Source organism: Bos grunniens, chromosome 5, assembly GCF_055505025.1.
Source record: "Bos grunniens cultivar Pamir isolate PY7600 chromosome 5, Bosgru_T2T1.0, whole genome shotgun sequence".
Lineage (NCBI taxonomy): Eukaryota > Metazoa > Chordata > Mammalia > Artiodactyla > Bovidae > Bos > Bos grunniens.
The window spans coordinates 5597945-5621220 of NC_141169.1; the positions used below are offsets into that span (position 1 = coordinate 5597945).

The following is a 23276-nucleotide window of genomic DNA, read 5'->3' on the forward strand; positions in this document are numbered from 1 at the left end:
TGGTCTCTAGTTCTATATATAAAATTCAGTGGAATCTATAAAAACTCTTCTACAACTAATAAGTAAGTTTAGCAATTTTTCAGTGTACAAGATCAATATGCAAAACAATTACATGTGCATACTGGCAATGAACAATCATAAATTGAATTAAAATAACAATACCATTTATAATAGCATCAAAAATATGAATTATTTAGGGATAAATCTGGCAGAAGACATGAAAAACTAATATACTAAAAATTATGTAATAGTCATGAGAGAAATTATTAACAACAAAGACAATAACTAGAGCACTACACCTAATTAATGGGTTAAAAGACTCAAGATTGTAAAGATGTAATTTTTCACTGAATTGAACTATGCATTCAATAAAATTCCAATAAAAATCCCACAGGCTTTTGTAGTAGAAACTGACAAACAGATCATAAAATTCATAAGGCAATACAAAGGACTTAGAATAGTTAAAACAACTAGAACAAATCTGAAGTAGGTAACACTATTGTTTTCATGAATTATTAAAATCATGATATAGTTATATTGATGTAAAGTTAGACAAATAGATCAGTGGAATAGGATATAGAGTCCAAAAATAACCCGACACATGGTTGACCACATATGTTCAACTGACTTTTCAAAAATGTACAAGGCAATGCAACATAAGAAAGATTTTTCAATAACTGGTGCTCTGTCACTTACATATAAAAAACAAAAGTAAACTTGGATTTACAAAACATACAATCTACAAAAATTAATTAAAAATGGATCATAGATCCAATTGTAAGGCAAAAACTGTGAAACTTTTTGGAAAAAACATAAAACCTTTGTGACCTTCAGATAGCCAAAGATTTTTAGCTACCACATAAAAAGCATGATCCATAAAAGAATAACTTGGTAATTTGAATGTCACTAAAATTAAAAACGACCACTATTCAAACATACTGGTCAGAAAATGAAAAGAGAAGCCACAGACTGGAAGAAAGTCTTTGTGAAACAAAGACCTTGTACGAAGTATGTAGGAAGAACTCTTAAGATTTAATACCTAGAACCATCTCACACCAGTCAGAATGGCTGCTATCAAAAAGTCTACAAACAGTAAATGCTAGAGAGGAGAAAAGGGAACTCTCTTACATTGTGGGAATGCAAACTGGTACAGCCACTATGGAGAACAGTGTGGGGATTCCTTAAAAAACTGGAAATAGAACTGCCATACGACCCAGTAAACCTACTGCTGGGCATACACACCGAGGAAACCAGAGTTGAAAGAAACATGTGTACCCCAATGTTCATCACAGCACTGTTTACAATAGCCAGGACATGGAAGCAACCTAGATGTCCATCAGCAGACGAATGGATAAGAAAGCTTTGGTACATATACACAATGGAATATTACTCAGCCATTAAAAAGAATGCATTTGAATCAGTTCTAATGAGGTGGGTGAAACTGGAGCCTATTATACAGAGTGAAGTAAGCCAGAAAGAAAAACACCAATACAGTATACCAATGCATATATATGGAATTTAGAAAGATGGTAATGATGACCCTATATACAAGACAGCAGAAGAGACACAGATATAAAGACAGACTTTTGGACTCTGTGGGAGAAGGCGAGGGTGGGATGATTTGAGAGAATAGCATTGAAACATGTATATTATCATATGTGAAATAGATCACCAGTCCAGATCCGATGCATGAGACAGGGTGCTCAGGGCTGGTGCAGTGGGATGACTCTGAGGGATGGGATGGGGAGGGAGGTGGGAGGAGGGCTCAGGATGGGGAACACATGTATACCCATGGCTGATTCAAGTCAATGTATGGGAAAAACCACTATAATATTGTAAAGTAATTAGCCTCCAATTAAAATAATAAATTAATTTTTTAAAAAAGATTTAAAAGCTAGAAAAACCAAAAGCTCAATAGAAAAATGGACAAAAGATTAATAAGATCCACAGATGGCAAATAAGCACATAAAAAAATTGCTAAAAAATCAATAATCATTAGGGAAATACAAAATTAAAATCACAGTGAATACCACTACACAATAATCAGAATGGCTAAACATTTGTTATTCTCACACACTTTCTGGTGTAAATATAAAGTGCTACAACTGTTTTATAAAAAACTTTGTCCCAGTTTCTTTAAAAGTTAAATATGCACCTACTGTGTGATCTATTCATTCCATTCCTAGGTATAAATCCAAGAAAATGTATGTGCATATAAAGACATGTCTGAATGATCAAAATATTCATAGTAACTTTATTAGTAATTTCCCAAAACTGGGACAACCTGATGTCCATCAACAGTTGAATGAATAAATAAATTGCGGCATATTCTTTAAAAGAATACAATTCATGTTCTTATGTTTTTCTTTGTGTACTCTGGATAAGTAACACTTTCTAAAGTCTTCCACAAACATGGAAGTGGGAAAAGAAAAAAGAGAGCCTTGTTAGCATGTTTCAGCTTATATTACTGAAAATTCGGCAACATAACTGCCAAATCTTTCTGGTGTATCTCAAAATACTATAATACTGTGCTTTTAAATTAAACTATAAAACATATGTTTTCATGGGCAATTCAAACTTCCTTATTCCATTAAAAAATCAAAAGATAATTAGTGTTTACAGCAAAATCTCTGTGGCTGTCACATACATAATTATATTGCATTCACATTTATTTGTGTCCTAGAGAATACTCAAGAATATAACTGCTAGAAGGATTGGGGACACCCTCCAAAGAGTAATTTTAATAGTTACTTTAATAGTTTATAGTTTCTTTTGTAAAGAAAAAAGTACAAAATTGGGACCTACTTGTTGTTATTTTCCTTGTCAACATTCATGGTTAGGGACCAAAACAACTTGCATAATGCATAAACAAAATTAGAGACATTAATAACTACTTAGCTAATCACTGTCTCTTTTTTTACAGAGGAAACTATCCAAATATGTCCCCTTACACGAATGGAACACCCTGCTCTATGTGTCAAGGAGATACTTGTGAAAACAACCTCTGCCGTAAGAAAACAGGAAACAAAATAGTTGGGGCATTTTCTTTGGAAAACAAAGTTCCCAGAAATTCATTATAATTTTAAATTTGGAGGCTCAATGTTAGAAGATAAAATTTGATTGCTGCTGTTTGATGATACAAAGCATTTGTCATAAATGATCATATTTCATTCCAGATGATCCCTCCCTTTGTCACTGATTATTTTCTCTCAGTCTAAAAGACTAGAAGGAGTAAGGTATAACAGATCGTACGCTGCTACACCCAAAATGCTATCGACTGGCATATTGTTCTTAGTTGTGTTTGCTTCCCTTTTACCTCCTTTTACTAGTTATTATTAAATAGTGACTCACTCAGAAGTAATACCTGAATCAATGTCCAAACTAATTGTGATTTACAGCCGACATGTTTTCCTTCCTTCATCAGTCTTTTGGTTCTCAAGACAAAGACTTATTTTAAGTATAAATTTTTGATTCTCAGAGCAGACGAGTTCCCAGTACAAAGTTACTTTTTAAGGATAAGCATAAATTCCTGTTTGAGGACCGAGTGAAGGGGGTGAAGAGAAGAGATAATTTAAAAACTGTAAAAGATGTGGTGCCACAAAAGAAGACAGACACAAAAATGCATATTAAATTATTCCATTTCTATAAAGTTCAAAACTGTACAAAACTAATCTACGCTTAGAGTCAGGATAGTGGTTACCTTTGGAGAGGAAAGAGGAGTTAGTCACTAGAAAAGTATACCAGAGGACTTTCTGGACCTATGCTGTGGTTATCTAGGTGTATTCACTTTGTAATAGCTCATCAATCTTTCCAATTATGAGCTATGTATGATTCCATATTCATGTCATACTGCAAGTAAAAAAATTGTTTGGGGTTTGTGATATTGAGCTGTTTGTATATTTCAGATATTAATACCTTATCAGTTGCTTCATTTGCAAATATTTTCTTTCATTCTGAGGGTTGTCTTCTCGTCTTGTGTATAGTTTCCTTTGCTGTGCAAAAGCCTTTTGTTTAATTAGGTACCATTTGTTTATTTTTATTTTCATAGATGATCTTATTTGCAAAGCAGAAATAGAGACACAGATGTAGAGAACAAGTGTATGGATACCAAGGGGGAAAGGGGCAGTGGTGGGAGGAATTGGGAGATTGGGACTGACATATACACTCTATTGACACCGTGTGCAAAATAGCTAATGCATGAGAAACTACTGTACAGCACGGGGAATCTACTCAATGCTCTTTGACGACCTGAATGGGAAGGAAATCCAAAAAGAAGAAGATATATGTAAACATACAGCTGACTCACCTTGCTGTATGGCAGAAACTAAGACAACGTCATAAAGCAACTATGCTGTTGTTTGCCCCTACGTCGTGTTCAGCTCTTCGCGAACCCATGGACTGTGGCATGCAGGGCTCCTCTGTCCTCTACTATTTCCCAGAGTTTGCTCGGATTCATGTCCACTGAGTTGGTGATACTATCTAACCATCATCCTCTGCTGCCTCCTTCCCCTGCATTGGCAGGTGGATTCTTTACCTGCAGAATCACTATGGACAGTGACTGCAGCCATGAAATTAAAGATGCTTGCTCCTTGGAAGGAAAGCAATGACAAACCTAGACAGCATATTAAAAGCAGAGACATCACTTTGCTGACGAAGCTCCATCTAGTCAAAGCTATATTTTTTTCCAGTAGTCATGTACAGATGTAAGAGTTACACAATAAAGAAAGCTGAGCACTGAAGAATTGATGCTTTTGAATTGTGGTGCTGGAGAAGATTCTTTTTTTTTTAATTTTTAATTTTTTTTCTTTTTTTTTTCAAGGCAGAATGGACTTTTTTTCATTTTTTTACATTTTCCAATCTTTATTTATTTATTTTATGTATATATATATTTTTTTCTTTTTTTTTTTAACTTGACAATATTGTATTGGTTCTGTCATACATCAACATGAATCTGCTATGGGTATACACGTGTTCCCCATCCTGAACCCCCCCTCCCACCTCCCTCCCCGTACCATCCCTCTGGGTCATCCCAGTAAACCAGCCCCAAGCATCCTGTATGGAACCAGGACTGGTGATTTGTTTCTTATATGATATTGTACATGTTTCAGTGTCATTCCCCCAAATCGTCCCACCCTCTCCCTCTCCCACAGAGTCCAAAAGATTGTTCTGTACATCTGTGTCTCTTTTGCTGTCTCGCATACAGGGTTATCATTACCATCTTTCTAAATTCCATATATATGTGTTAGTATACCGTATTGATGTTTTCCTTTCTGGCTTACTTCACTCTGTATAATAGGCTCCAGTTTCATCCACCTCATTAGAACTGATTCAAATGTATTCTTTTTATTTTTTTTATTATTATTTTTTTAATTTAATTTAATTTTTTAACTTTACAATATTGTATTGGTTTTGCCATATATCAAAATGAATCCGCCACAGGTACACATGTGTTCCCCATCCTGAACCTTCCTCCCTCCTCCCTCCCCATACCATCCCTCTGGGTCGTCCCAGTGCACCAGCCCCAAGCATCCAGTATCATGCATCGAACCTGGACTGGCGACTCGTTTCATATATGATATTACACATGTTTCAATGCCATTCTCCCAAATCATCCCACCCTCTCCCTCTCCCACAGAGTCCAAAAAACTGTTCTATACAACAATGTCTCTTTTGCTGTCTCGTATACAGGGTTATTGTTACCATCTTTCTAAATTCCATATATATGCATTAGTATACTGTATTGGTGTTTTTCTTTCTGGCTTACATCACTCTGTATAATAGGTTCCAGGTTCATCCACCTCATTAGAACTGATTCAAATGCATTCTTTTTAATGGCTGAGTAATACTCCATTGTGTATATGTACCACAGCTTTCTTACCCATTCATCTGCTGATGGACATCTAGGTTGCTTCCATGTCCTGGCTATTATAAACAGTGCTGCGATGAACACTGGGGTACATGTGTCTCTTTCAATTCTGGTTTCCTCGAGTGTATGCCCAGCAGTGGGATTGCTGGGTCATAAGGCAGTTCTATTTCCAGTTTTTTAAGGAATCTCCACACTGTTCTCCATAGTGGCTGTACTAGTTTGCATTCCCACCAAAAGTGTAAGAGGGTTCCCTGTTCTCCACATCCTCTCCAGCATTTATTGCTTGTAAACTTTTGGATCTCAGCCATTCTGACTGGCGTGAAATGGTACCTCATTGTAGTTTTGATTTGCATTTCTCTGATAATGAATGATGTTGGGCCTCTTTTCATGTGTTTGTTAGCCATCCATATATCTTCTTTGGAGAAATGTCTGTTTAGTTCTTTGGCCCATTTTTTGATTGGGTCGTTTATTTTTCTGGAATTGAGCTGCAGGAGTTGCTTGTATGTTTTTGAGATTAGTCCTCTGTCAGTTGCTTCATTTGCTATTATTTTCTCCCATTCTGAAGGCTGTGTTTTCATCTTGCTTATAGTTTCCTTTCTTGTGCAGAAGCTTTTAATTTTACCAATGGTATTTTTCACAGAGCTAGAACAAATAATTTCACAGTTTGTATGGAAATACAAAAAATTTCGAATAGCCAAAGCAATCTTGAGAAAGAAGAATGGAACTGGGGAAATCAACCTGCCTGACTTCAGGCTCTACTACAAAGCCACAGTCATCAAGACAGTATGGTACTGGCACAAAGACAGAAATATAGATCAATGGAACAAAATAGAAAGCCCAGAGATAAATCCACACACATATGGACACCTTATCTTTGACAAAGGAGGCAAGAATATACAATGGAGAAAAGACAATCTCTTTAACAAGTGGTGCTGGGAAAACTGGTCAGCCACTTGTAAAAGAATGAAACTAGAACACTTTCTAACACTATACACAAAAATAAACTCAAAATGGGTTAAAGATCTAAACGTAAGACCAGAAACTATAAAACTCTTAGAGGAGAACATAGGCAAAACACTCTCTGACATACATCACAGCAGGATCCTCTATGACCCACCTCCCAGAATATTGGAAATAAAAGGAAAAATAAACAAATGGGACTTAATTAAAATTAAAAGCTTCTGCACAACAATGGAGAAGATTCTTGAGAGTCTCTTGGACTGCAGGAGCAAACCATTCAATTCTAAAGGAAATCAACCCTAAATATTCACTGGAAGAACTGAAGCTGAACCTCTAATACTTTGGCCACCTCATGCAAAGAGCTGACCCATTGGAAAAGACTGATGCTAGGAAAGCAACTATACTCCAATTTAAAAGGAAAAAAAATAGGACTACATTGAAAGCATGGTCTCTCTAAAATGAGATTTCATTCAAAGTGGTTCATATTTGTAAACTGCTAAGTTTTCTAGTCTACAACATACAAAGATAAAGTGATACCGTCTTTTTCTTTCACTTCCTCTTCCTTACCAGGATCCAGATTACTGCCATTTCTTGCCTGAACTAGTGCAGCCTCCCCACTTCTCTTCCTACTCTATTCCAAGGTGTTTCACTGCTCCCTGGGCCAGGGCGGGGGGCGAGGGACAGAAAACAAAAGAAAATATCAGATAAAATCACTTTTCTTAAAATTCTTCAATTGCTTCTTTTTGCAACTAAAGGAAAATCAGATTCTATGCATTGAGGCCAACAAACCCAAGTGTGATCTGGCTCTTGCCTTTGTCTTCTACCGTATCTTTGGTTAGTCCCCTTTTGGCACAGTCAGCTCCATTATTACACACTCAAATTCCCTATTTAAAAACCCCAGCATCCAGATCACCTGTGAGTCTGTTTCTAGTTTCAAGATTGTTTTTTCTCTTCTTTTTGGTAACATGCTCTGTTTCTTGATGTCCCTAAATATGACCGTAAGTGATTCCTCCCTGCTGTCCATGCACACCACTCCTCCCATCAAGAAGCCCAGACTATTTCTCCTCTCCTTGAATAAGGACCTGATGTTGTGCCACTTCTGGGCCACACCTTTAAGAAAACTGGCAGCTTTCGCTTTTGTTCTTTTGAAAGCTATCCAGCATATCTAAAAATCCGTGCTTTCCCACTGAACAGGTCAGGCCTTGGATGAGGAGAGGGCATCCTTCTGTTTCAGCCGCAAATGTGAGCAATAGCTAAATGTAGCCACATCCTTGAACCCTGATGACACTAAATATAGGAGAGAAATTCCCTATTAGAATCTGCTAACCCAGGTAATTGTGAGAAATAATAGTAAGTTGTTAACCATTTTAAGCCATTAAGTTTTGGAAGTTTGTTCCACAGCAGTAGATTGTGGAAACACTTGATGTGCCTAATAAGTTAAATACCTAATAATACGGTATGAAACAAAAAAAGGAGAGTTCTATCTTTTCCTCTACTGAACAGATAGAGTTAGGGTGGTTCCTCTTAATCCAAACACAACTTGGTCAAAGCTGGTTTAGAATTTACCTAAGGCGTAGTCTGCCTCTGTTTGCTCTGTTCCAAGAATAGAGACTTCCAAGGCTTTGCAGTGGGAGACAGCTGTGCTCTCTGTTGCCTTTACCTAGTGGTTTTCGAATTCCAATTCTTACTGCTTTTTTTTTCCCCCCACTGTTTTTCCATTGCTTTAACACACAGAAATTACTGAAATATCTACTATGATTTCCAAAGGCTTTTAGCCTAGGTTTTTAGCCCCTTACCTCTCACAGTTTCAAAGTTACAAAATGGGCATGTCTTGGGCTTATTTCCTCCACCTCTACCTCCCACCTGGATCTTGAACGACTCAATTCTCCAATTTTATCTCTCTAGTTCTTTAAGGACAATAAATGCTCTGCTGGTTTCTCTGTTTACCAAGAAGTGACTTCTTCCTGGACAAAGCCGATTTTCAGCCCTAGGCCTGGGCCCAGAATCAACAAATGGCCCTAAGAAAAGAGCATCCTTCGTAACATCAACCCTCCTCTTTATGGATCTTCTGTTCTGAAATCTGAACCTTTTGGTCTTTTTTCCTTTTGCAAAGGTCTCATGCTCTTACACATAGTTTTCCTAATAATAATAAAATAAGAATAGTAAAAGATAATTTTATTTATATTTTATGCTTGATGAGAGATTTTGTCCATCACACATGATTTCATCCTGGAGATTTAGACAGCTGTATTCTGTGGGTCTCCAAGATAGCACCTTAAAAGCTACCAAGGCTACAATAAATAAGCTTTGAGACTTGGTAGGAGCTATTCCCCCAATTCATTCCATTTCCAAATTGTTCAAAAATCATTTGCCTATTCCTGGCCCTTTGCTCTTGGAAATTAATGTTAGGATAAGCTTATCAATTCTACAGACGACCTTGAAATTCTGAATGGAGTTACTTTGAGTTTATAGATAAATTGAAAGAAGTAACTTTACAGTGTTGAACTTTTCAATTAATAAAGACTGTTTACTTGGGTCTTTTTATATATCTTTTTTAGGCTTCCCTAGTGGCTCACACATAAAAAATTCTGCCTGCAATGCAGGAGACCTGGGTTTAATCCCTGGGTCAGGAAGATGGCCTGAAGAAGAGAATGGCAACCCACTCCAGTATTCTTGCCTGGAGAATTTTTGGACAGAGAAGTCTGATGGTCTACAGTCCATGGGGTCACAAAAAGTCAGACATGACTGAGCAACTTTCACTTTCATTTATATCTTTTATACTTTGAAATTGTCTCAGTAAGGTCTTACATCCCAAATTAGATTGCTTGGTGTTCTATATGTGTTTATATTATAAATGGAATTTTTAACTTTAGTTCAGTTCAGTCGCTCCATCATGTCCAACTCTTTGGGACCCCATGGACTGCAGCGCACCAGGCCTCCCTGTCCATCACCAATTCCCGGAGCTTACTCAAATTCATGTCCATTGAGTGAGTGATGCCATCCAACCATCTCACCCTCTGCTGTCCCCTCTCCCCTCATCTACAGTCCTTCCCAGCATCAGGGTCTTTTCAAATGAGTCAGCTCTTCGCATGAGGTGGCCAAAGTACTGGAGTTTCAGCTTCAACATCAGTCCTTCCAATGAGCACCCAGGACTGATCTCCTTTAGGATGGATTGGTTGGATCTCCTTGCAGTCCATGGGACTCTCAAGAGTCTTCTCAAACACCACAGTTCAAAAGCATCAATTCTTCGGTGCTCAGCTTTCTTTATAGTCCAACTCTCACATCCATACATGACTACTGGAAAAACCATAGCCTTGACTAGATGGACCTTTGTTGGAAAAGTGATGTCTCTGCTTTTTAATGTGCTGTCTAGGTTGGTCATAACTTTCCTTCCAAGGAGTAAGCATCTTTTAATTTCATTGCTACTGTCAACATTTGCAATGATGTTGGAGCCCTCCAAAATAAAGTCTGCCACTGTTTCCACTATTTCCCCATCTATTTGCCATGAAGTGATGGGACTGAATACCATGATCTTCGTTTTCTGAATGTTGAGCTTTAAGCCAACTTTGCACTCTTCCTCTTTCACTTTCATCAAGAGGCTCTTTAGTTCTTCTTTGCTTTCTGCTGTAAGGGTGGTGTCATCTGCGTATCTGAGGTTATTGATATTTCTCCTGGCAATCTTGATTCCAGCTTGTGCTTCCTCCAGCCTAGCGTTTCTCATGATGTACTCTGCATATATGTTAAATAAGCAGGGTGACAATATATAGTCTTGACGTACTTCTTTTCCTATTTGGAACCAGTCTGTTGTTCCATGTCCAGTTCTAACTGTTGTTTCCTGACCTGCATACAGATTTCTCAAGAGGCAGGTCAGGTGGTCTAGTATTCCCATCTCTTGAAGAATTTTCCACAGTTTGTTGTGATCCACACAGTCAAAGGCTTTGGCATAGTCAATAAAGCAGAAATAAATGTTTTTCTGGAACTCTCTTGCTTTTTCAGTGATCCAGCAGATGTTGGCAATTTGATCTCTGGTTCCTCTGCCTTTTCTAAATCCAGCTTGAACATCTGGAAATTCATAGTTCACATTCTGTTGAAGCCTGGATTGGAGAATTTTGAGCATTATTTTACTAGCGTGTGAGATGAGTACAGTTGTGTGGTAGTTTGACCATTCATTTGGCATTGCTTTTCTTAGGGAATGAAAACTGACCCTTTCCAGTCCTGTGGCTACTGCTGAGTTTTCCAAATTTACTGACGTATTGAGTGCAGCACTTTCACAGCATCATCTTTTAGGATTTGAAATAGCTCAACTGCAATTCTATCATCTCCAGTAGCTGTGTTTGTAGTGATGCTATTAAAGCCCACTTGACTTCACATTCCAGGATGTCTGGCTCTTACACCATGGTGACTGATTTTTAAGTTATATTTCCTAATTGATTTTTTGCTGATTCATAGAAATATAAATTATTTTTTAATATTAGTGTACTATCCAGGAATCTTACTGAATCTCATTATTATTTCAAATAAGTTGGTTCTCTAGGATTTTCCATAATGACAATCATGTTATCTGTAAAAAATGCAAGCTGTGTTCTTCTAATCTTTACATAAGTTATATGCTGTAACAATATTAACAGTTAATTCTCCAGTGCATTGTCGCACATAAGCTGTAACAGTAGCACCATTCTCTTATACCACGCTTTAAAAACAATGTTTAAATTATGAATATTTGCTTTGATGAAAAGGTGAAAGGGTCAGTCGCTCAGATCAGTCAGATCAGATCAGTTGCTTAGTCATGTCCGACTCTTTGCAACCCCATGAATCGCAGCACGCCAGGCCTCCCTGTCCATCACCAACTCCCGGAGTTCACTGAGACTCACATCCATCGAGTCAGTAATGCCATCCAGCCATCTCATCCTCTGTCATCCCCTTCTCCTCCTGCCCTCAATCCCTCCCAGCATCAGAGTCTTTTCCAATGAGTCAACTCTTCGCATGAGGTGGCCAAAGTACTGGAGTTTCAGCTTTAGTATCTTTCCTTCCAAAGAAATCCCAGGGCTGACCTCCTTCAGAATGGACTGGTTGGATCTCCTTGCAGTCCATGGGACTCTCAAGAGTCTTCTCCAACACCACAGTTCAAAAGCATCAATTCTTCAGCGCTCAGCCTTCTTCACAGTCCAACTCTCACATCCATACATGACCACAGGAAAAACCATAGCCTTGACTAGACGAACCTTTGTTGGCAATGTAATGTCTCTGCTTTTGAATATGCTATCTAGGTTAGTCATAACTTTCCTTCCAAGGAGTAAGGGTCTTTTAATTTCATGGCTGCCGTCACCATCTGTAGTGATTTTGGAGCCCTGAAAAATAAAGTCTGACACTGTTTCCACCATTTCCCCATCTATTTCCCATGAAGTGGTGGGACCACATGCCATGATCTTCATTTTCTGAATGTTGAGCTTTAAGCCAACTTTTTCACTCTCCACTTTCACTTTCATCAAGAGGCTTTTGAGTTCCTCTTCACTTTCTGCCATAAGGGTGGTGTCATCTGCATATCTGAAGTTATTGATATTTCTCCCGGCAATCTTGATTCCAGCTTATGTTTCTTCCAGTCCAGCGTTTCTCAAGATGTACTCTGCATATAAGTTAAATAAACAGGGTGACAATATACAGCCTTGACATATTCCTTTTCCTATTTGGAACCAGTCTGTTGTTCCATGCCCAGTTCGAACTGTTGCTTCCTGACCTGCATACAGATTTATCAAGAGGCAGATCAGGTGTTCTGGTATTCCCATCTCTTTCAGAATTCTCCACAGTTGATTGTGATCCACACAGTCAAAGGCTTTGGCATAGTCAATAAAGCAAAAATAGATGTTTTCCTGGAACTCTCTTGCTTTTTCCATGATCCAGCGGATGTTGGCAATTTGATCTCTGGTTCCTCTGCCTGTTCTAAAACCAGCTTGAACATTAGGAAGTTCACGGTTCACATATTGCTGAAGCCTGGCTTGGAGAATTTTGAGCATTACTTTACTAGCGTGTGAGATGAGTGCAATTGTGTGGTAGTTTGAGCATTCTTTGGCATTGCCTTTCTTTGGGATTGGAATGAAAACTGACCTTTTCCAGTCCTGTGGCCACTGCTGAGTTTTCCAAATTTGCTGGCATATATTGAGTGCAGCACTTTCACAGCATCATCTTTCAGGATTTGGAATAGCTCAACTGGAATTCCAGGTTGCCATGCCCTCCTCCAGAGGATCTTCCCAAAATAAAGTAGGCTCTCAATAAATTTTAGCTGTGACCATAACTAAGTTCCTGATTATTTTCTATCTCTTGACCCTTTTTATCATACTAATCACTTTCTCTGATGGTATATTTTAATCTCCTATATTCATTTATTCCATTTTAAAGTTGATGATAGAGTTTCTCCCCTGATGCTTCTATAAGGAAAAGAACTTTACTTTTTCCTAATAACCATTATATCCAAAGCCTAGAATCATGCTTAATACATAATAAACACACAAGCATGAATAAATGAATAAAAATAAATGAAATAAACATAAATGAAATAAACAAACTCATAAGAATTGTGATTGTCCATATCACCTCCACTAGCTTTGTTCGTAGTGATGCTTTCTAAGGCCCACTTGACTTCACATTCCAGGATGTCTGGCTCTAGGTCAGTCATCACACCATCGTGATTATCTGGGTCGTGAAGATCTTTTTTGTACAGTTCTTCTGTGTATTCTTGCCATCTCTTCTTAATATCGTCTGCTTCTGTTAGGTCCATACCATTTCTGTCCTTTATCGAGCTTATCTTTGCATGAAATGTTCCTTTGGTATCTCTGATTTTCTTGAAGAGATCCCTAATCTTTCCCATTCTCTTGTTTTCCTCTATTTCTTTGCATTGATCGCTGAAGAAGGCTTTCTTATCTCTTCTTGCTATTCTTTGGAACTCTGAATTCAGAAGTTTATATCTTTCCTTTTCTCCTTTGCTTTTCGCTTCTCTTCTTTTCAGAGCTATTTGTCAGTTGCTCAGTCTTGTCCAATTCCTTGCGACCCCATGGACTATAGCCCAAAAGCCTCCTCTGTCCATGGAACTCTTCAGGCAAGAATATTGTAGTGAGTTGCCATTTTCTTCTCCAGGGGGCATATTTATTTGAGATTGTTTTAATTAGTCCTCATTTCAGATCATAAAAGTTTTTATTTTTCTCATTTTACTGTGAGCTTTTATCTTGAATAAATGCTAAATTTTACCAGATATTTTTTCTCTGCATCTCTTGAAATGATCCCAAATGTTTTTCCTTTAATATCTTAATGTTATAAACTACATCAAATGATTTATTTTCTTTTTGGAAACTGTTTTGGACATAATATTATGTAACTTAAAGAAAAATGACATGTGCTTCAAATTCCTCTTTGGATAATGTTATGTTTTAATTGACCCATTTTACTAATATTTTCAAGTTATTGTAAAGAGGTAGGTATATGTTTTTTTTTTTAATTTAAAGGGGACGACAGAGGATGAGATGGCTGGATGGCATCACTGACTCGATGGACGTGAGTCTCAGTGAACTCCGGGAGTTGGTGATGGACAGGGAGGCCTGGCGTGCTGCGATTCATGGGGTCACAAAGAGTCGGACATGACTGAGCGACTGATCTGATCTGATCTTTTATCATATTTTGTAACCTGTTTCCATTTTGTTTATTCTCTTTTTGTTATTTTTAAACCTTTTTTGAACTGTGATTGACAGACAAAAAGCTGTGTATCTGTTAATAAATACAACTTAACTAGTGAAATTTATGTTTCATAGAGATTCTGGGAGTTAAGTGATAGGTCAGGAATCCAATTATAAACTATGCTTTCATTCCAACGATAAATCCAACTTAGTCATGATGTTTCCCTTGAAAGTGAAAGTTGCTCAGTTGTGTCCGATTCTTTGTGACCCCATGGACTATACAGTCCATGGAATTCTCTAGGCCAGAATACTGGAGTGGGTAGCCTTTCCCTTCTCCAGGGGATCATCCCAACCCCAGGATCGAACCCAGGTCTCCCTCATTGCAGGCAGATTACCAGCTGAGCCACAAGGGAAGCCCAAGAACACTGGAGTGGGTAACCTATCCCTTCTCCAGTGGATCTTCCCAACCCAAGAATAGAACCAGGGTCTCCTGCATTGCAAGCAGATTCTTTACCAACTGAGCTTTCAGGGAGCTCCCAAGTTTCCCTTATAGAAGGCTAAATTCTTGTTAACATTTTACTTATAGTTTTTGGATTTAATTTCAGACTTATGACTGGCCTATAATTTCCCATCTCCATATATCCTCATATGATTTGGACTTCAAGTTTGTAGTAACCTCATAAAAGAAGTTAAAAGTTGGGAACGATACTTCTGTTAATATTTTGGTTGCAGTTTGTGTAAGATTCTCATTATTCATTTTTTGAATGTTTGGGAGAAATTTCTGTAAAACTATTTTGTTGTGGTGTGTGTGTGTTTACAGATGTTTACTAACTTCTTTAAATGTTTTATGAAAGAGGACACTAATAGATGGAGAAATATACCATGTTCATGTATTAGAAGAATCAATATAGTGAAAATGAGTATACTAGCCAAAGCAATTTATAGATTCAATGCAATCCCTATCAAGCTACCAACAGTATTCTAGCTCTACCAACAGAGCTAGAACAAATAATTTCACAATTTGTATGGAAATACAAAAGACCTCGAATAGCCAAAGCGATCTTGAGGAAGAAGAATGGAACTGAAGGAATCAACCTACCTGACTTCAGGCTCTACTACAAAGCCACAGTTATCAAGACAGTATGGTACTGGCACAAAGACAGAAATATAGATCAATGGAACAAAATAGAAAGCCCAGAGATAAATCCACGCACATATGGACACCTTATCTTTGACAAAGGAGGCAAGAATATACAATGGATTAAAGACAATCTCTTTAACAAGTGGTGCTGGGAAATCTGGTCAACCACTTGTAAAAGAATGAAACTAGAACCCTTTCTAACACCATACACAAAAATAAACTCAAAATGGATTAAAGATCTCAATGTAAGACCAGAAACTATAAAACTCCTAGAGGAGAACATAGGCAAAACACTCTGACATACATCCCAGCAGGATCCTCTATGACCCACCTCCCAGAATATTGGAAATAAAAGCAAAAATAAACAAATGGGACCTAATTAACCTGAAAAGCTTCTGCACATCAAAGGAAACTATTAGCAAGGTGAAAAGACAGCCTTCAGAATGGGAGAAAATAATAGCAAATGAAGCAACTGACAAACAACTAATCTCAAAACTATACAAGCAACTCCTACAGCTCAATTCCAGAAAAATAAATGACCCAATCAAAAAATGGGCCAAAGAACTAAATAGACATTTCTCCACAGAAGACATACAGATGGCTAACAAACATATGAAAAGATGCTCAACATCACTCATTATCAGAGAAATGCAAGTCAAAACCACTATGAGGTACCATTTCACACCAGTCAGAATGGCTGCAATCCAAAAGTCTACAAATAATAAATGCTGGAGAGGGTGTGGAGAAAAGGGAACCCTCTTACACTGTTGGTGGGAATGCAAACTAGTACAGCCACTATGGAGAACAGTGTGGAGATTCCTTAAAAAACTGGAAATAGAACTGCCCTATGACCCAGCAATCCCACTGCTGGGCATACACACTGAGGAAACCAGAAGGGAAAGAGACACGTGTACCCCAGTGTTCATCGCAGCACTGTTTATAATAGCCAGGACATGGAAGCAACCTAGATGTCCATCAGCAGATGAATGGATAAGAAAGCTATGGTACATATACACAATGGAGTATTACTCAGCCATTAAAAAGAATACATTTGAATCAGTTCTAATGAGGTGGATGAAACTGGAGCCTATTATACAGAGTGAAGTAAGCCAGAAGGAAAAACACCAATACAGTATACTAACGCATATATATGGAATTTAGAAAGATGGTAACAATAACCCTGTGTACGAGACAGCAAAAGAGACACTGATGTATAGAACAGTCTTTTGGACTCTGTGGGAGAGGGAGAGGGTGGGATGATTTAGGAGAATGGCATTGAAACATGTAAAATATCATGTATGAAACGAGATGACAGTCCAGGTTCGATGCACGATACTGGATGCTTGGGGCTAGAGCACTGGGACGACCCAGAGGGATGGTATGGGGAGGGAGGAGGGAGGAGGGTTCAGGATGGGGAACACATGTATACCGGTGGCGTATTCATTTTGATATTTGGCAAAACTAATACAATTATGTAAAGTTTAAAAATAAAATAAAATTAGAAATAAAATACATAAATAAATAAAGGGGAAGACACAAAAAAAATAAATAAAAATAAATGTTTTATGATACTCAGATTTTGAGGGGATTTGCAAACTTTTGTTTTATCCAAGTTTTAATGACATTCTATTTTTAACACTACTATATCTGTTGTGTTCCACTTATTAAGTCCTATGACTTGATTTTTATTCATCATTTATATAGAAAGTCAACTTCTATCTTTTTTACTTCCTTTTTGAGGGGCAGATATACAGCATAATGGTTAAATGAATAGGCCTTGGAATCAGATGGCTTAACCCAGGAGGTGACTAAGAGGATTAAATATGATAAACCATACAGAGTGATTTGGGACCAAAATAAAGCACATGCATGCTAAATTCCTTCAGTCGTGTCCAACTCTTTGTGACCCTCTCGACTGTGGCCAGTCAGGCTGCTCTGTCCATGGGATTCTCCAGGCAAGAACACTGGAGTAGATTGCCATGCCCTCCTCCAGGGGATCTTCCCAAAATAAAGTAGGCTCTCAATAAATTTTAGCTATGACCATAACTAAGTTCCTGATTATTTTCTATCTCTTGACCCTTTTTATCATACTAATCACTTTCTCTGATGGTATATTTTAATCTCCTATATTCATTTATTCCATTTTAAAGTTGATGATAGAGTTTCTCCCCTGATGCTTCTATAAGGAAAAGAACTTTACTTTTTCCTAATAACCATTATATCCAAAGCCTAGAATCATGCTTAATACATAATAAACACACAAGCATGAATAAATGAATAAAAATAAATGAAATAAACATAAATGAAATAAACAAACTCATAAGAATTGTGATTGTCCATATCACCTCCACTAGCTTTGTTCGTAGTGATGCTTTCTAAGGCCCACTTGACTTCACATTCCAGGATGTCTGGCTCTAGGTCAGTCATCACACCATCGTGATTATCTGGGTCGTGAAGATCTTTTTTGTACAGTTCTTCTGTGTATTCTTGCCATCTCTTCTTAATATCGTCTGCTTCTGTTAGGTCCATACCATTTCTGTCCTTTATCGAGCTTATCTTTGCATGAAATGTTCCTTTGGTATCTCTGATTTTCTTGAAGAGATCCCTAATCTTTCCCATTCTCTTGTTTTCCTCTATTTCTTTGCATTGATCGCTGAAGAAGGCTTTCTTATCTCTTCTTGCTATTCTTTGGAACTCTGAATTCAGAAGTTTATATCTTTCCTTTTCTCCTTTGCTTTTCGCTTCTCTTCTTTTCAGAGCTATTTGTCAGTTGCTCAGTCTTGTCCAATTCCTTGCGACCCCATGGACTATAGCCCAAAAGCCTCCTCTGTCCATGGAACTCTTCAGGCAAGAATATTGTAGTGAGTTGCCATTTTCTTCTCCAGGGGGCATATTTATTTGAGATTGTTTTAATTAGTCCTCATTTCAGATCATAAAAGTTTTTATTTTTCTCATTTTACTGTGAGCTTTTATCTTGAATAAATGCTAAATTTTACCAGATATTTTTTCTCTGCATCTCTTGAAATGATCCCAAATGTTTTTCCTTTAATATCTTAATGTTATAAACTACATCAAATGATTTATTTTCTTTTTGGAAACTGTTTTGGACATAATATTATGTAACTTAAAGAAAAATGACATGTGCTTCAAATTCCTCTTTGGATAATGTTATGTTTTAATTGACCCATTTTACTAATATTTTCAAGTTATTGTAAAGAGGTAGGTATATGTTTTTTTTTTAATTTAAAGGGGACGACAGAGGATGAGATGGCTGGATGGCATCACTGACTCGATGGACGTGAGTCTCAGTGAACTCCGGGAGTTGGTGATGGACAGGGAGGCCTGGCGTGCTGCGATTCATGGGGTCACAAAGAGTCGGACATGACTGAGCGACTGATCTGATCTGATCTTTTATCATATTTTGTAACCTGTTTCCATTTTGTTTATTCTCTTTTTGTTATTTTTAAACCTTTTTTGAACTGTGATTGACAGACAAAAAGCTGTGTATCTGTTAATAAATACAACTTAACTAGTGAAATTTATGTTTCATAGAGATTCTGGGAGTTAAGTGATAGGTCAGGAATCCAATTATAAACTATGCTTTCATTCCAACGATAAATCCAACTTAGTCATGATGTTTCCCTTGAAAGTGAAAGTTGCTCAGTTGTGTCCGATTCTTTGTGACCCCATGGACTATACAGTCCATGGAATTCTCTAGGCCAGAATACTGGAGTGGGTAGCCTTTCCCTTCTCCAGGGGATCATCCCAACCCCAGGATCGAACCCAGGTCTCCCTCATTGCAGGCAGATTACCAGCTGAGCCACAAGGGAAGCCCAAGAACACTGGAGTGGGTAACCTATCCCTTCTCCAGTGGATCTTCCCAACCCAAGAATAGAACCAGGGTCTCCTGCATTGCAAGCAGATTCTTTACCAACTGAGCTTTCAGGGAGCTCCCAAGTTTCCCTTATAGAAGGCTAAATTCTTGTTAACATTTTACTTATAGTTTTTGGATTTAATTTCAGACTTATGACTGGCCTATAATTTCCCATCTCCATATATCCTCATATGATTTGGACTTCAAGTTTGTAGTAACCTCATAAAAGAAGTTAAAAGTTGGGAACGATACTTCTGTTAATATTTTGGTTGCAGTTTGTGTAAGATTCTCATTATTCATTTTTTGAATGTTTGGGAGAAATTTCTGTAAAACTATTTTGTTGTGGTGTGTGTGTGTTTACAGATGTTTACTAACTTCTTTAAATGTTTTATGAAAGAGGACACTAATAGATGGAGAAATATACCATGTTCATGTATTAGAAGAATCAATATAGTGAAAATGAGTATACTAGCCAAAGCAATTTATAGATTCAATGCAATCCCTATCAAGCTACCAACAGTATTCTAGCTCTACCAACAGAGCTAGAACAAATAATTTCACAATTTGTATGGAAATACAAAAGACCTCGAATAGCCAAAGCGATCTTGAGGAAGAAGAATGGAACTGAAGGAATCAACCTACCTGACTTCAGGCTCTACTACAAAGCCACAGTTATCAAGACAGTATGGTACTGGCACAAAGACAGAAATATAGATCAATGGAACAAAATAGAAAGCCCAGAGATAAATCCACGCACATATGGACACCTTATCTTTGACAAAGGAGGCAAGAATATACAATGGATTAAAGACAATCTCTTTAACAAGTGGTGCTGGGAAATCTGGTCAACCACTTGTAAAAGAATGAAACTAGAACCCTTTCTAACACCATACACAAAAATAAACTCAAAATGGATTAAAGATCTCAATGTAAGACCAGAAACTATAAAACTCCTAGAGGAGAACATAGGCAAAACACTCTGACATACATCCCAGCAGGATCCTCTATGACCCACCTCCCAGAATATTGGAAATAAAAGCAAAAATAAACAAATGGGACCTAATTAACCTGAAAAGCTTCTGCACATCAAAGGAAACTATTAGCAAGGTGAAAAGACAGCCTTCAGAATGGGAGAAAATAATAGCAAATGAAGCAACTGACAAACAACTAATCTCAAAACTATACAAGCAACTCCTACAGCTCAATTCCAGAAAAATAAATGACCCAATCAAAAAATGGGCCAAAGAACTAAATAGACATTTCTCCACAGAAGACATACAGATGGCTAACAAACATATGAAAAGATGCTCAACATCACTCATTATCAGAGAAATGCAAGTCAAAACCACTATGAGGTACCATTTCACACCAGTCAGAATGGCTGCAATCCAAAAGTCTACAAATAATAAATGCTGGAGAGGGTGTGGAGAAAAGGGAACCCTCTTACACTGTTGGTGGGAATGCAAACTAGTACAGCCACTATGGAGAACAGTGTGGAGATTCCTTAAAAAACTGGAAATAGAACTGCCCTATGACCCAGCAATCCCACTGCTGGGCATACACACTGAGGAAACCAGAAGGGAAAGAGACACGTGTACCCCAGTGTTCATCGCAGCACTGTTTATAATAGCCAGGACATGGAAGCAACCTAGATGTCCATCAGCAGATGAATGGATAAGAAAGCTATGGTACATATACACAATGGAGTATTACTCAGCCATTAAAAAGAATACATTTGAATCAGTTCTAATGAGGTGGATGAAACTGGAGCCTATTATACAGAGTGAAGTAAGCCAGAAGGAAAAACACCAATACAGTATACTAACGCATATATATGGAATTTAGAAAGATGGTAACAATAACCCTGTGTACGAGACAGCAAAAGAGACACTGATGTATAGAACAGTCTTTTGGACTCTGTGGGAGAGGGAGAGGGTGGGATGATTTAGGAGAATGGCATTGAAACATGTAAAATATCATGTATGAAACGAGATGACAGTCCAGGTTCGATGCACGATACTGGATGCTTGGGGCTAGAGCACTGGGACGACCCAGAGGGATGGTATGGGGAGGGAGGAGGGAGGAGGGTTCAGGATGGGGAACACATGTATACCGGTGGCGTATTCATTTTGATATTTGGCAAAACTAATACAATTATGTAAAGTTTAAAAATAAAATAAAATTAGAAATAAAATACATAAATAAATAAAGGGGAAGACACAAAAAAAATAAATAAAAATAAATGTTTTATGATACTCAGATTTTGAGGGGATTTGCAAACTTTTGTTTTATCCAAGTTTTAATGACATTCTATTTTTAACACTACTATATCTGTTGTGTTCCACTTATTAAGTCCTATGACTTGATTTTTATTCATCATTTATATAGAAAGTCAACTTCTATCTTTTTTACTTCCTTTTTGAGGGGCAGATATACAGCATAATGGTTAAATGAATAGGCCTTGGAATCAGATGGCTTAACCCAGGAGGTGACTAAGAGGATTAAATATGATAAACCATACAGAGTGATTTGGGACCAAAATAAAGCACATGCATGCTAAATTCCTTCAGTCGTGTCCAACTCTTTGTGACCCTCTCGACTGTGGCCAGTCAGGCTGCTCTGTCCATGGGATTCTCCAGGCAAGAACACTGGAGTAGATTGCCATGCCCTCCTCCAGGGGATCTTCCCAAAATAAAGTAGGCTCTCAATAAATTTTAGCTATGACCATAACTAAGTTCCTGATTATTTTCTATCTCTTGACCCTTTTTATCATACTAATCACTTTCTCTGATGGTATATTTTAATCTCCTATATTCATTTATTCCATTTTAAAGTTGATGATAGAGTTTCTCCCCTGATGCTTCTATAAGGAAAAGAACTTTACTTTTTCCTAATAACCATTATATCCAAAGCCTAGAATCATGCTTAATACATAATAAACACACAAGCATGAATAAATGAATAAAAATAAATGAAATAAACATAAATGAAATAAACAAACTCATAAGAATTGTGATTGTCCATATCACCTCCACTAGCTTTGTTCGTAGTGATGCTTTCTAAGGCCCACTTGACTTCACATTCCAGGATGTCTGGCTCTAGGTCAGTCATCACACCATCGTGATTATCTGGGTCGTGAAGATCTTTTTTGTACAGTTCTTCTGTGTATTCTTGCCATCTCTTCTTAATATCGTCTGCTTCTGTTAGGTCCATACCATTTCTGTCCTTTATCGAGCTTATCTTTGCATGAAATGTTCCTTTGGTATCTCTGATTTTCTTGAAGAGATCCCTAATCTTTCCCATTCTCTTGTTTTCCTCTATTTCTTTGCATTGATCGCTGAAGAAGGCTTTCTTATCTCTTCTTGCTATTCTTTGGAACTCTGAATTCAGAAGTTTATATCTTTCCTTTTCTCCTTTGCTTTTCGCTTCTCTTCTTTTCAGAGCTATTTGTCAGTTGCTCAGTCTTGTCCAATTCCTTGCGACCCCATGGACTATAGCCCAAAAGCCTCCTCTGTCCATGGAACTCTTCAGGCAAGAATATTGTAGTGAGTTGCCATTTTCTTCTCCAGGGGGCATATTTATTTGAGATTGTTTTAATTAGTCCTCATTTCAGATCATAAAAGTTTTTATTTTTCTCATTTTACTGTGAGCTTTTATCTTGAATAAATGCTAAATTTTACCAGATATTTTTTCTCTGCATCTCTTGAAATGATCCCAAATGTTTTTCCTTTAATATCTTAATGTTATAAACTACATCAAATGATTTATTTTCTT

At 37.5% G+C, this 23276-nt stretch overlaps 1 protein-coding gene across 6 annotated transcripts in view; it reads left to right on the forward strand.

The window, feature by feature from the left end:
• The window catches only part of GLIPR1L1 (GLIPR1 like 1), a 51511-nt gene that overhangs the window by 23658 nt on the left and 4577 nt on the right, over positions 1–23276 (forward strand). For 4 of the 6 annotated variants that reach the window (XM_086398717.1, XM_086398719.1, XM_086398722.1 and 1 more), the window contains one exon: positions 2924–3009. In XM_086398717.1, the coding sequence (XP_086254843.1) occupies positions 2924–3009 (86 nt within the window). Of the gene's footprint in view, positions 1–2923; positions 3176–23276 lie in introns of those variants that run through there. The other 2 variants (XM_086398720.1, XM_086398723.1) reach the window with 1 other exon arrangement.